Raw genomic sequence first — 14,358 nt, 5'->3', positions numbered from 1 at the left:
TGAGACGCTCTATAGACCTATAGGTGTTCTGTTGCTACTTAAAGGTGATACGCTCTATAGACCTATAGGTTTCTGTTGCTACCTCAAGGTGAGATGCTTTAATATTCTGGATCCTAGTTCATATCCTAGTTATGGTAGATGGGTAATAAGGTATTATTAACACCTATTTATCATATCCTGTATATGATGTATGCAATATGCCTGTATACATGAGTGAACAGAATATTGCAACTCTCAATGACTACAAAATCCAACATCAATGAGATAAGGTGTTTACATGGCTCAATAATCTGGCTAATATCAACATATCCCAGCGATCATGTTCAGGTGTCCTATTGTCGGGGTATGAGCTTATCCTGGCTTTTATAAACGGGATTCTAAAACTGAATCTATCTGAATGATATTGGAATATGAATGTGCGCGTAAATGCACCCATGTAGTTGCTAGCAGAATGAATGCAGAGTTAGAGAGAATACTATTATCATATACAACGTTTGTTTTTTTGTTGTCTTTTCTTGTCCCTGACCACTAACGTATATCTCTCTCTATCTGTCTGTCTCTCTCTCTCTCTCTCTCTCTCTCTCTCTCTCTCTCTCTCTCTCTCTCTCCTCTCCCTCTCCCTCTCCCTCTCTCTCTCTCTCTCTCTCTCTCTATGTCTCTGTCTATCTCTATCGCGCTCGCTCTCTCTCTCTCTCTCTCTCTCTCTCTCTCTATCGCGCTCGCTCTCTCTCTCTCTCTCTCTATATATATATGTCTCTCTCTCTCAGGCCAAACTGCCCAATCTGAAAGAGGTTGACGTCCGCTACACAGAGGCCTGGTGATGGAATACGCTCACACATTCATAAAATACACACATGAACACAAACACACACCCACATGCTTACTAATACACAAATACACACACGTGATGACGTCATCAGCAGCAGCATCAGACTGGGAACTCTATGACATCTTCCTGACGTGAGGATTACCTCATATCACCCCCAACACGTCTTTTGACGTCCAACGAGGAGCCATCGTCCTCTTGTGACGTCATCATCCAGCCACCACCACCACAACAACAATAACAACAACAACACATGAAAGGAACTCTCTGGCGTTCAGAGCAACACTAGAGCCACCACTGTTTTTCTAGTCTCCTCCTTCTCCTGTCAATCGGAATTATAAGGACCTCCTTTTTAGTGGCATCACCATCAGAGCAGGGGATTGACTGTACAATTTCCCACTGTCTCCCTGACAAAAGGGACATGTCTTTGTGTACCCACTGTCTCACTGACAAAAGGGACATGTCTTTGTGTACCCACTGTCTCCCTGACAAATGGGACATGTCCCTGTGTACCCACTGTCCCCCTGACAAATGGAACACATCTCTTTGGTTTTTTCTTCCCCCTACCTCGTTCTTACCTGGTTGCTCAGTTTCTATATATTATGATCTAAATCCCATCTGCCAGCCGGTGTCTCCTCTCTTGAGTGTGTGTGTGTGTGCGTGTGATGATGTACACAAGAGGACAAATTCTGGATTGATTGATCTCTCGTCCCTAGGGAACCTGCCTGTCTCTGTCTCTGTCTCTGTCTCTCTCTCTCTCTCTCTCTCTCTCTCTCTCTCTCTCTCTCTCTCTCTCTCTCTCTCTCTCTCTCTCTCTCTCTCTCTCTCTCTCTCTCTCTCTGTCTCTGTCTCTCTCTGTCTGTCTGTCTGTCCCTCTATATCCCCCTCGCTCTCCCTGAGAACCTGTTAGGAATCTCTCGTACCTTTGTCTAATGAAGGCTGTATTAACCAGGTCACATTCCAGTGCTTTTTGATATCTCCTCTGATGAATCCAAATGTAGCGCTCTCTCTCTCTCTCTATTTCTCTAAAACACATGTTCAACTGTCTTTTATTTTATTTTGGGTGGGAGGGGGGGGGGGGGGGGGGGGATTAGTGTTTGGGTTCTATCTTCTTGGGTTCGGATTCAGTCCTTGGTTTGTGAATGAGGTGCTTCTACCTCGGATAAAAAAAGACAAGTGTGCAAGACTGTGCCTATTCCTCCTACATGACAACACTCACGCCTGGAGAGAAAGAAGAAGACAACGATTTTTATCAACTTGAATGAACATATTTTTCCAGACATCTCTGCTTTCATATATTGTGCGTTTATATATAAAACATATATATGAATATCTTCCCTTGATGACATTTCAAAAAAGAATAGGCAGACTTTTCGGGAGCCCTGCTCTACAGAGAAAACCATGGTTAAAACGAAAACATTTCTTTCTTTTTCTTTTTTATAAACCTTTTTTGATTTGTTGTTGTTTTCATTGTACATAGTGATGATCTCCCATACTATTTAATAGGACGGTTGTTTAGTAGTAGCTCGGTGGTCTGGGACCGCCTTGTATTTATGAGTTCTCTCCTTTTAGAAACTCATCTTTTCTGCCTAACCTGCATTTTGTCACGACAAACACTTTCTAACAGGCGACGGGTCCGGAGTTCTTTCTCCACCAGTGAGCCAAGCGAGGGGAACCAAGCCCACGAATGGATCTTTTAAGTCATGGTGTCGGACCTGTGGAACCGGTGGGGCGGTGTAGCTGTTCTCATCAAACGGACCTGTAAAACGAGACCGCTCACCAGCCGGCAGTTTATATTAATCTCGCGTTCTACGCTATTGTTGCCTCCTTTGTATATTCAGTTCTTTTAAGAAAGGACATTTTGCCAAACGCGTTCGTTCAGTTTAGTTTTATTTTGTGTTTTCTTCAAGGCCATATTTCATGTTGTTTAAGTTTTGTTTCTGCCTGGCATTCTCGAGTAAACGGAGTACACAAAATGATTCATTGAGTCAATCGGTTCAGAGTGGAATATTCTGTATGAATTGGTGGTCTCTTGAAAATGTTACCCCATTCGAATGACTTACGAGCCTTAATGTGGAGAGACCGTTTGAGAGACCCTGGCATTGGGAGCCACAGGTGTCCGTCTCCCTGCTAGTCGTTGTGCTTGTAGCTGGGCTTCGATCTGTTCGCATACTGTCTTTTCTTTATTTAAAAAAAAAAAAAATGTATACAGCGTTTTCGGTTTATCTGGGAAATTGTGGACACGTTCATATTTGATATCTTTTATCTATTGTTGTTGATGAGATCAGATCTCATCAGTAGATTATTTTTTAACAGGACGCGCAGTCCATGGGGAAAAGCCTCCAGAGAGCCACGGTTGAAAAGGAAGCAGACGGCGGTCAAAAGATGAGGTGGAGAGTCGTACAGCAGCCTGATTCTGACTGGGTCCATCCACTGTTCCATCCACTTTTTATTTTTATCTTTTTTTAAATTGGAAGGGGGGGGGGGGGTTGGACGCCGTCCGTCGTGAGTTTTATTATTAATCGTTGCTATGTTTCCTATTCATTTGGTGCCATGACAGCTCTCTGGTCGACGCTGTAGACTTCATTGTGTACGGCCATCTTTGGTCTTGCTTAAGACCTCTAACACATCCTGTATAATGTATATACAAGTGTATATCATTTTCTCCTCGCCTCCCCTCGCTCTCTCTCTCTCTTCTCCTCTGTGTGTTTCTCTAGGGCCTACCATCTGGGCAGGCTAGCATTGCCTTCATCTTAACAATGTGTGCGTGTGGTCATTTATTATTTAGTTTTTTTTTGTTTAGTTTTTTCACACAAAGTGCACTGTAATCTAAAATGTTATCTTTTAATAATTTGTTTTTGTTTTCGACCCTGTTTGATTTGATCACTTTAATCAAGCGTTTGTTCTTGTTTTGTCGTCGTTTTTAGTTTCTTTTTTTTTGCATGTTGCCGACATCAGCCGATGGTTTGATTTTGTAACTCCTTGTTTATTTGTTTATAAAAGAAGAAAAAAAGAAAAAAAAGTTTGAAATATGAAAAGGGTCGGATCACTAGCTCTCTTGAGGTTACCCATAGCAACCACTGACCTAACCTGATGCATGATGGGACATTTAGCATACTGTGTCTGAAAGCTCATGCTGCTAAACATTTAGTAGCTATTTTGAGTACACTAGCTCAGACACTTAAAACCAGTAGAAATGCCAGAGAATGGAACCAACTGTGGAACACATAATTATTTGGTCGCATATGTTGATCTTGCACCACGGTCTGAGGCTATGCTGAATTTTTGTATATTAGCACTGCATACTATTTAGTAGTGTGCAGAATGAGTGTGCAGATACACGAATAGCACATACAGGACCAGTGATGACATCATGTTACATGTCAGACTGAAAAACCACAGACAATTGAATCGCATTGAATGTGAGACTTCAACCTGTGCAACCAATTGACTGGCTCTTCCTGAGTGCAGTTCATTGAGTATGACTGAAATTGACTGTAGCATAAGTACTGCATCTGCCAAGTACTGTATCTGTATTAACTCTTATACATTATTCTTCACTGGTCAAAAAGAAATGGAAAGATTCCCATCTGATCTTTGTGTCCTGCGTGTCGTCATGGGATCTAGTCGTGGGCCTGAGTGGACCACCGTGGGTTGAGGCAGCCTGAGTGAAAGGACGGGACCTGAACAGAGGGTTTTGTCATGTCCCTGGCTAGTTCTTTAACATTTCAGATATAGTGCCTAATTGAGGGAGGCGCACCCTATACCCTAATTTAACCCCTAGTACCTCTTACAGGCCAAACGAAGGGGTTACTATCTGCTTGGATCAAAGAGGAGGTGAATAGGCAGCAGTATGGTCGAAGGTGCAAGCAGGGACACCGGCTACATCCGCCTCCTCTTCTGGTCATAATACAGTATATACCCTTCTAACGGCCTAATTACCAATCGGGGACTGTACATACCCACTTCCTGTAAACTTACCACTGGTTTATGGGAGAAATAATTCCACTTCCTGTAAAATTACCACTGGCTAATGGAAGGAATAATTCCGGCAGATTTGTGAAAAAGCAAGTTGTTGGTGATGACCATGACTGTCTATCATATCTTTTCACATTGTGCGTGGGGTCTGGGTTTAACTGGGGGGTTGAGGCCGGGAGCAGCGTGGTGGAATTGCATAGAATGGGATGTTTTTTTATTTGTATTACTGTAGAGGACACGTGGTTGTTCTATTAACCCTTTCACTACCACACTACAAAGGGTTAACGCTTTCACTACCACACTACAGAATACCACACTACAGAACCTTTGTAGTGTGGTAGTGGAAAAAAAACTCATCCATTTTGTTATATTTCTGTATCCTGTGGAGCTCACTATGCTTTGCTTTCGGTTCATGCCCCTCCCTCTGTCTCCATATTTCTACCCCTGACCTCACTGGTTTCTCTCTTTCTCCTCTTAACCCCCCCCCCCCTCTCTCTATCTCTTAACCCCCTCTCCCTCTAGTTAATATAAATAAAAACATTCATGTCTTTCCTGAAATTGTTGACCCCCTCCCCCCAGTTGCAGTTATGGACATGATGGACTGACGAAAGAAAAAACAATCCTCTCTATTTCCCATAATTCCTTGTAGTTTGTTTTTTGGCAGTTGGAAGAAAAGGCTGCCGGGTCATTTGTCTCTCTCTCTCATTCCCCCTTTCGCTCCCTGTTGATCTGCTTAATCTGCTGGTTTATTTTATTATTATTATTATTGCTGCTGCTGCTCTGTGGCTGTTGTAATAAAAAAAAAGAAAAATACAAAAGATCTTCAACAGGAAAAATAACAACTATGATGTGAAATAATTTCAATCAAAAAATAAAAACTGTCTGTGAATATGTTTCAAATGTGTGTGTGTGTTGGCTTATTGACTTCCAATAAGCAGGCTATTCTCTGCCCTCACTCCACGATGGTGGAATGAACTTCTCACCGCTGTCAGGACAGCTGAAACCCACCCAATTCTCCGCCGTTGACTAAAGACACCTCTTCAATCAATATCTGAATTAATAAAAACGTTTTATAAAATAAAAACGTACCTTCTTACTGTCTTTTACTATTATATACTTTACCACTATGTACTGTTACTATCCTTATACTACTAACTACAGTATCATTCTAATATGTCTACTACTACCTACAGTATCATTCTAATATGTCTATACTATGCACGCCACTTAGAGTGTAACACTCAAGTTCAACACTTTTTGATGAACAATATCACTGACCCTTAGCTGCCAGAGTTGTACCCTTCCTGCTGACTTGTTGTCACTTTGGATAGAAGTGTCAGCTAAATGTAATAAGCCGTTGGTGTAACCAAGGGGAAGCTTTTGGTACTGTCACACATACAGTGAATTCAGTCAAATCCATTATTATGAATGAGAGAATATTTATTGAAAAATGATCTAGGAGAGGTTTCTGTTCCTCTTTAATGACAACCAATGTAGTTGAAGTGTACATTATCTACAGTGATGCAGGTATAAAGACACTCGTAGTCATACTGGCCAGCAGCATAACTAGTAAGAGTAAGTAAGGGATATGTACAGATATAGATATAGCATCTATGTAAAAGGATTATGTGCGGGTATGGATAGATATATAAACAGCAAGAATAAATATGTATATATATATATATATATATATAACTGATTGATAACATGTACAATAATGATATATATACAGTATATACTGTGTACAGCATTATTGTACATGCTATCAATCAGTTATATGGGTAGACTACAGTGAGGTGGGTATAGGTAAGATTATTATGATTACAGTGTAGGGCCGTAGACAGTGAAAGCACTAGGTAGGTATACATTGAGTAGGCAACATAGTTCAGAGTCGTACAGTATGGGTAGCAGAGCCTAGGGTGTAGGAGTCAAGAGTTTATATGGTATGTGGGGCTGGAGTTCAGGGAGATGTCAGCTGAGGGAAAGAAGCTGGGAAAGGCTGCATGCCTTCCTCAAGTTTTGTTTTATTTGCCACAAAAAGGTACATGTACATTACAGTGAAATGCTTGGTTCTGTATGAGCTTTCAGAGATTGTGCTTCATACAATAAAAAAAAAAGGATAAAGACCAAACACTACAAAATATACAATGTACAAAACTAAAGTACAAGATGCAAACAAATGCAAAAACGAGGTAGAGAGGTAGTCTCCTCAGGAAGAAGATGCGCTGGTGAGCCTTCTTGACCAGTGATAATAATAATAATAACTTTACTATAGTGCCTTTCATGAAACCCAAGGTCACTTTACATAGGGCAATAACAGACAAGAGACAAACATGGTAGACATACACACAACATTAAGTATCGGAAGCTTGAGGTCAAAGACCATGTTTAAAGAGGTGACTTTTGAGGAGTTTCTTGAAGCAGTCCAGAGTTGGGGCGTTGCGGAGTTCTGCAGGGAGGGAGTTCCAGAGGGTAGGAGCTGCCACACTGAAAGCTCTGTTCCCAAATGTCCGCAGTCTGGTTCGGGGAATGGAGAGCTGAGGATATCTGAGGATAGCAGGGACAGTGACTGAGTGTATATGGAGGAGGTCAGTGAGGTACTGAGGTGCCAGAGCATGGAGGGACTTGTAAGGAGGGTTTTGTAGCTGATGCAGGATTTGATGGGGAGCCAGTGAAGGTGGATAAGGGTGGGGGTGAGGTGCAGCCAGGGTTTGGTGTGGGTGAGAACACTGGCAGCTGAGTTTTGAACGTAGGAGCCTGTCCAGGATTTAGCTTGAAACCCCAGACAGGACCCCATTACAGTAGTCCAGGAGGGAGGTGACGAAGGCATGGATGAGGGTATCTGCTGTGGAGTCAGAGAGTGATGGTCGGAGTCTGGAGATGTTTCTGAGGTGATATAAGGCTTGGTAGGAAAGGTGGAGTCTAGGATGACCCCCTTACTTTGGGGAAGGGCAGATGGTACCGCTGTCAATGTCCAGGGTGAGATCTCCAACCTTCCGGAGAAGGTCCTTGGGTGCCACAACCATGAGCTCAGTTTTATTGCTGTTTAGTTTGAGGTTAAATGACATTCAGGTTTTTATGTCGTGGAGGCAGTTGACAAGGGAGCGTGGGGGGAGCTGGGTGGATGGTTTGGTGGAGAGGTAAAGTTGTGTGTTGTTGGCATAGGAGTGGAAACTGAGGCCGTGGTGGCGGATGATCTGACCGAGGGGGAGCATGTAAATGGTGAACAGGATTGGGCCAAGTACAGAACCTTGGTCAGATAGGCGGAGGATGGTATGGGGAACCGTATCAAAGGCTGCAGAAAGGTCCATGAGGATGCTGATGTGGCCAGAGTCAGCTGCAAGGAGGAGGTCGTTAGTGATTTTGATGAGGGCAGTCTCTGTGCTGGTGAGTTCTGAAGCCGGATTGAAGAGGCTCATAGAGCTCATGGTTGGACATAATGTTGATGGAGTTGGGTGGCCACTCTTTCCAAGATTTTACTAAGGAAAGGAAGGTTGGAGATCAGGCGTTAATTGTTGAGCTCGTCTGGGTCGAGACTGGGCTTCTTGAGGATGGGAGTGACAGAGGCTGTTTTGAAGCAGGAGGGGACGAGACCAGATTCTAGTGAGGAGTTGATGATGTTGACCATGGTGGGGCAGAGAGCATGGAGGCAGATCTTGACCAGGGTAGTAGGCATGGGGTCGAGTGAACAGGTGGAGGCTTTGGCCGAAGCTATAAGCTTGGCAACTTGAGGAGCATCCACCGGGGAGAAGGAGGAGAGGCTGAATTGGGGAAGACATCCAGGAGGAAGTGCGAGTGAAGGGGAGGACGGCACCACAAGCTGCTGGTAGATGGTGTTTACCTGGTCCTGGAAGAAAACCAGGAACCCGGAGCAGAGGTCGTGGCCACCTGACGGGCGGGGGGGATCGAGGGGGCGGAGTAGCTGGTTGATGGTGGAGAATAGTGTCCTGGGGTGGTTTTTCTGGTTACTGATGAGGGTGGAATAGTATTGTGTTTTGGCCTTGGTGAGAGCTACCTTGTAGGACTGCTCAAGGTGGACAATGAGGCCAGATCTTTTATGGAGCCTCTTCAATTGGTGACCGACAGCCTTCAAGGTGCGAAGTTCAGTGGTGAACCAGGGGGCAGGACGGGTGTCGGTGACAGTCCGAGTTTTGATGGGGGCAAGAGAGTCCAGGCTGCGGGATAAGGCGGGCGGAGTTGTAGTGGGCAGCCAGACCATCCACCAGGGTGCTGGGTGGAGCTGAAGCCAGGTGGGTGGTTAGCAGGTTGGTCAGGGCTGGTGTACTAACTTTTTTAATGTTCTTGTAGGTGATGATGTGTGCATTTCGCAGCTTGGGCAGGGAAGCAGGAATGGTGAAAAGGACAGCATGAGCTCCTTGGTTTTATTGGTGTTGAGAGCCAGGTTGTTGGTCGGCGCACCATGCCGCCAGGTGCTGGACCTCCTCCCTGTAGGCAGACTCAGTTGTTTTTTATGAGGCCCACCACCGTTGTGTCATCTGCAAACTTGATAATGGTGTTGGTGCCATGTACAGGAGTGCAGTCGTGGGTGAAGAGGGAGTAGAGGGGGCTCAGCACGCAGTCAAGTATCCAGTTGCAGACAGAGGGGTTGATCCTTGGTTTCCACAAGATGACTTTGGAGCGGATGATGGTGTTGAATGCTATTAATGTAATTGTATGTTTGTGGCTTTGCTTTGAACTCAGACAGACAAGTGGAAATATAATGAATAGTGTGTAATTATGATCAGAAAGTCAGGTGTGTGAAATGGTTGTGTGAGACTGTGTTCTTTTTGACTTGTCAGTTTGCCCTCATTAATTATGATAAATGGAATATGGGGGACAGCCCTAGAGGGTTTGCCTTTGTGTAAACAATAACCCACCGTAATTATCAGCGAGAACAGCCTGTGCTTTTGACTTAGAGCCCTATCAGAGAAACAGAATATATGAAAGTCAGTTTCTGTTTCCTTGAGATAGAGACATCTGCTAAATGGAATGTGAAAAGGGCAGTTTTAATTTTGTGTGAAAGTCTAGTTTGTGGTGAGAAATGGGAGATGAATTATGGAAGTTGAAAGTATGTTTCACAGCACATTGTTATTGTGATGATCTTTCATAGATAGATGCAGTACAACAAAGTCTCAAGGTATAAAATGTTTTATTTTATTATTTTCCAGACAGTGCACCGCGCTCTGCACACATACAGTACTCTGCTGCTGATACTGGAACTGCTGCTGCTGCTAGTCAGTCTGTCGATCCGGTGACCTGGACTCCTGCGGCTGTTTCTGGGGATGATCTTTGGTCATAGTGCTTATATTCCCCAGAGCAATCTTGGATGATATGTTATCTTGATAGCCAAGCCGGCAAGTCACCTGCAACCGATCTATTGTCTCTCTCATGTCTCCCTGGTGAGGTGGAGGACAGAACGGTCCCGTCCATCATGTCTGGAGCATTGTCCACCATTGCCCTGTCTTTAGGTTGCCCCCTCCCCCCTTTGGTCCCCAGTGTTTGCCCTGAATTAGACAAATCTGCTTTTAGCCTCTGTGCCCAAGATACATGGAACATTTTACAATTCACTTAAAAACTCAATTCATTAGTATCTATCGGCCAGTTTAAATCTTTAGCGAACCACTTCACCAGTCTGCAGTTGTTTTTCATCATTTAAAATGTTTAATTGATTAACTTTCTGTTTCTATATTGTTTTCTTTTTCTCTTGTATTCATTATGTGTTGTATTTCTCAATGTCATTGTAAATGGCTCGGGAGGTAGAGCAGTCGTCTGTTAATCCGGAGGTCCCCAGTTAGATTCCCATTCCTCCCAGGCAGCGTGTCGAAGTGTCCTTGAGCAAGACACTTAACCCCTAATTGCTCCTGATGAGCAGGTTGGCACCTTGCATGGTTGCCTCCGCCATCAGTGTGTGAGTGAATGGGTAAAATGTGAGGAACAAATTGTAAAGCGTTTGGAATAAAAGCGCTACGTATATAAAATGCACCATTTTCCATTTAAATGAGAGCTTGCTCTCATTGATCCTTCCAGATTAAATAAAGATTGAATGAATGAATGAAAACGATCCCGTTTTGATCAGACCCCCTCAATTATGCCTGTTCTGATTCTGTTCTGGGCTATTGTGTCTCGACAGTGTACCATAATAACCATATAATTGTTGGAATGAGGTGATGGGAACCACAAGCACATTTTATTAACTCTGTCCACAAACAGGATACAAAACAATCAATGGAGGGCAAAATAAGCATTATTATCATGCATATTCATATTTACCCTAACCAAGTTACAGAGCACTTACAATGACGGGATGATAGTATTACTGAGAAAAAAACAACATTGATATAAGTACAGTTCAATAAAAACTACTAAAAGAACCTTCCTTTTCGTTCCGTTTACATTTGTAATTCATATTGACCGTATTTCTCATGTCACATGAATATTTTCCATCTCTAGGCCTCGATCTCCTTACACTTGCACCAGTTAAGAGGATATACAGTATATACAATATGAAATGAATGCCACGCAAGTTCAACAACAGAATTACTATCTACAGTGATAAACAACAGAGTTGTTTATTCAACAAAATACTAATATTGATTCAAGATCAGTGGTTCTCAAACCTTTTAGTCTGTTCGCAACCCTCCAACATGGTCTGTGCTAACCAGAAGAATGTGGAATTGCGATGTGACAAAATGTTGACTGAAGCAGTGGTTTCTGTCGTGCACTGTACATGTCTATCTAGTTCTGTCCTAGTGGGGGACGCATTTTGCCGTCGCACACAGGAAGAGGGTCTCTGACAGGGCGGGAAGGGTGAGTGAGGCTCTTGAGGTTCCTCAGGAATAGAACTTGCTATTGTTGATTTTTTTCTCCTTCATCCTAAAACACAGAGGACAGAGGTATATATTATATAGGCTAATATGAAATTAAAAGTATATATATAATTACAGTACATAAGCTTAAATATTTCAGATGTACCACTACTGTATAGTAAGTATACTGTAAGTAAATAAGTAGGTAAATACATACATAGGCATGAGCCCGAATCTGAATAAGAATTCAGGAAAGCACGGATAATGAGATGAACACAGATATTTTTTTATACTTGAATATGCACTTTATTATCGGGGGGGGGGGGGGGGTTATGTTATGAGCTCCATTGACGCAGTGCACTCCGCCTAGGCACTACCCGTAGGACTGCCCTGTCTCTTTGATTGGACCCACAGAAATATTAGTAATAACGTTTGGAAATGTTTGTGTTTTCTTTCCCATTTCAGCTGCTCCATGACGAGCAAGGTCTCAAAAGCCTAGAGAAAGCTTGTCTTAACTCATCATCATGAGTTATGCATACAAGCATGCAATTGATTATATTTATCACTGTGCCCCTTTGGAGACCTATTTCAGAACCATGAGACACTCTGCACTTCTCTCCTATTCACTGAGAGCACAGCTCTCCTCTCCTCTCCTACATTACTGCACTGAGCGCACAGCTCTCCTCTCCTCCATTACTGCACTGAGAGCACAGCTCTCCTCTCCTCCATTATTGCACTGAGAGCACAGCTCTCCTCTCCTACATTACTGCACTGAGAGCACAGCTCTCCTCTTCTCTCCTACATTACTGCACTGAGAGCACAGCTCTCCTCTCCTCTCCTCCATTACTGCACTGAGAGCACAGCTCTCCTCTCCTCTCCTCCATTACTGCACTGAGAGCACAGCTCTCCTCTCCTACATTACTGAACAGAGAGCACAGCTCTCCTCTCCTCTCCTACATTACTGCACTGAGAGCACAGCTCTCCTCTCCTCCATTACTGCACTGAGAGCATAGCTCTCCTCTCCTCTCCTCCATTACTGCACTGAGAGCACAGCTCTCCTCTCCTCTCCTACATTACTGCACTGAGAGCACAGCTCTCCTCTCCTCCATTACTGCACTGAGAGCACAGCTCTCCTCTCCTCCATTACTGCACTCAGAGCACAGCTCTCCTCTCCTCCATTACTGCACTGAGAGCACAGCTCTCCTCTCCTACATTACTGCACTCAGAGCACAGCTCTCCTCTCCTCCATTACTGCACTGAGAGCACAGCTCTCCTCTCCTCTCCTACATTACTGCACTCAGAGCACAGCTCTCCTCTCCTCTCCTACATTACTGCACTGAGAGCACAGCTCTCCTCTCCTCTCCTACATTACTGCACTCAGAGCACAGCTCTCCTCTCCTCTCTTCCATTACTGCACTCAGAGCACAGCTCTCCTCTCCTCCATTACTGCACTGAGAGCACAGCTCTCCTCTCCTCTCCTCCATTACTGCACTGAGAGCACAGCTCTCCTCTCCTCTCCTCCATTACTACACTGAGAGCACAGCTCTCCTCTCCTCCATTACTGCACTGAGAGCACAGCTCTCCTCTCCTACATTACTGCACTGAGAGCACAGCTCTCCTCTCCTCTCCTACATTACTGCACTGAGAGCACAGCTCTCCTCTTCTCTCCTACATTACTGCACTGAGAGCACAGCTCTCCTCTCCTACATTACTGCACTGAGAGCACAGCTCTCCTCTCCTACATTACTGCACTGAGAGCACAGCTCTCCTCTCCTCTCCTCCATTACTGCACTGAGAGCACAGCTCTCCTCTCCTCTCCTACATTACTGCACTGAGAGCACAGCTCTCCTCTCCTCTCCTCCATTACTGCACTGAGAGCACAGCTCTCCTCTCCTCTCCTCCATTACTGCACTGAGAGCACAGCTCTCCTCTCCTCTCCTACATTACTGCACTGAGAGCACAGCTCTCCTCTCCTCTCCTACATTACTGCACTGAGAGCACAGCTCTCCTCTCCTACATTACTGAACAGAGAGCTTTTACTGATACATTTTTCCCCCTTCCCTTTTCTCCAGACACACACCATTCCAAAAATTATAAATTAATGACTGCGGGTATCTTTTGACGGTGGACATGATGGTTGTGTTTAGCGATCAGAAAACCCAAATGTTGTAAAATTTCATATTTTCTTTCATATATTTATCATTCTTATGTATGACAAATTCATTAGATGATATAATTTAGAAACGAAATCTTGAATATGGGCCAATTTGAATTTGAATGGTGTCTAACGTGAGCATTTTTATATCTAAAGTATCATGCTGAAACTTTTATTTATTTTCAGAATATCTCTATAGAATATCTATTAGATTACATTAAATTAAACTTGATTGTCAGAGAACAATAAAATATTATGGGCAGTCTATATATTAGTATATAGGCTGGATACATTTATATAATAATATAATAATAATAATAATAATAATAATAATAATAATAATAATAATAATAATAATAATAATAATAATAATAATAATAATAATAATAATAATAATAATAATAATAATAAACTAAAACGTTTTCAGTTTCTGATTGTTCATTGTCCCCAAGTTAAAGGGTGGGGTGGTGAGGTTCAACTGCAGACAGTTCATAAAACTTAGTTTAGTTAAAAATAATACAGATGAAAAGTACAGTATGAGGAGGTAGAAATATATATTAATAATTAATGATATGCTAATATTAAATCAATGA

At 43.2% G+C, this 14,358-nt stretch overlaps 2 protein-coding genes across 2 annotated transcripts in view; one reads left to right on the top strand and one right to left on the bottom strand.

The window, feature by feature from the left end:
* Positions 1-1,863, top strand: part of cmip (c-Maf inducing protein) — a 99,451-nt gene extending 97,588 nt beyond the window's left edge. The window contains exon 21 of the mRNA XM_084334585.1: positions 768-1,863. Coding sequence (XP_084190711.1) covers positions 768-821 — 54 coding nt within the window. The 3' untranslated portion in view covers positions 822-1,863. The remainder of the gene's footprint in view (positions 1-767) is intronic.
* A 9,142-nt stretch (positions 1,864-11,005) lies between these two features.
* The window catches only part of plcg2 (phospholipase C, gamma 2), a 117,470-nt gene continuing 114,117 nt past the window's right edge, over positions 11,006-14,358 (bottom strand). The window contains exon 33 of the mRNA XM_084335016.1: positions 11,006-11,677. Coding sequence (XP_084191142.1) covers positions 11,635-11,677 — 43 coding nt within the window. The 3' untranslated portion in view covers positions 11,006-11,634. The remainder of the gene's footprint in view (positions 11,678-14,358) is intronic.

This window comes from Notolepis coatsorum, assembly GCF_963971535.1.
Source record: "Notolepis coatsorum genome assembly, chromosome: 18".
Lineage (NCBI taxonomy): Eukaryota > Metazoa > Chordata > Actinopteri > Aulopiformes > Paralepididae > Notolepis > Notolepis coatsorum.
This window is presented reverse-complemented; position numbering and strand designations above follow the sequence as displayed.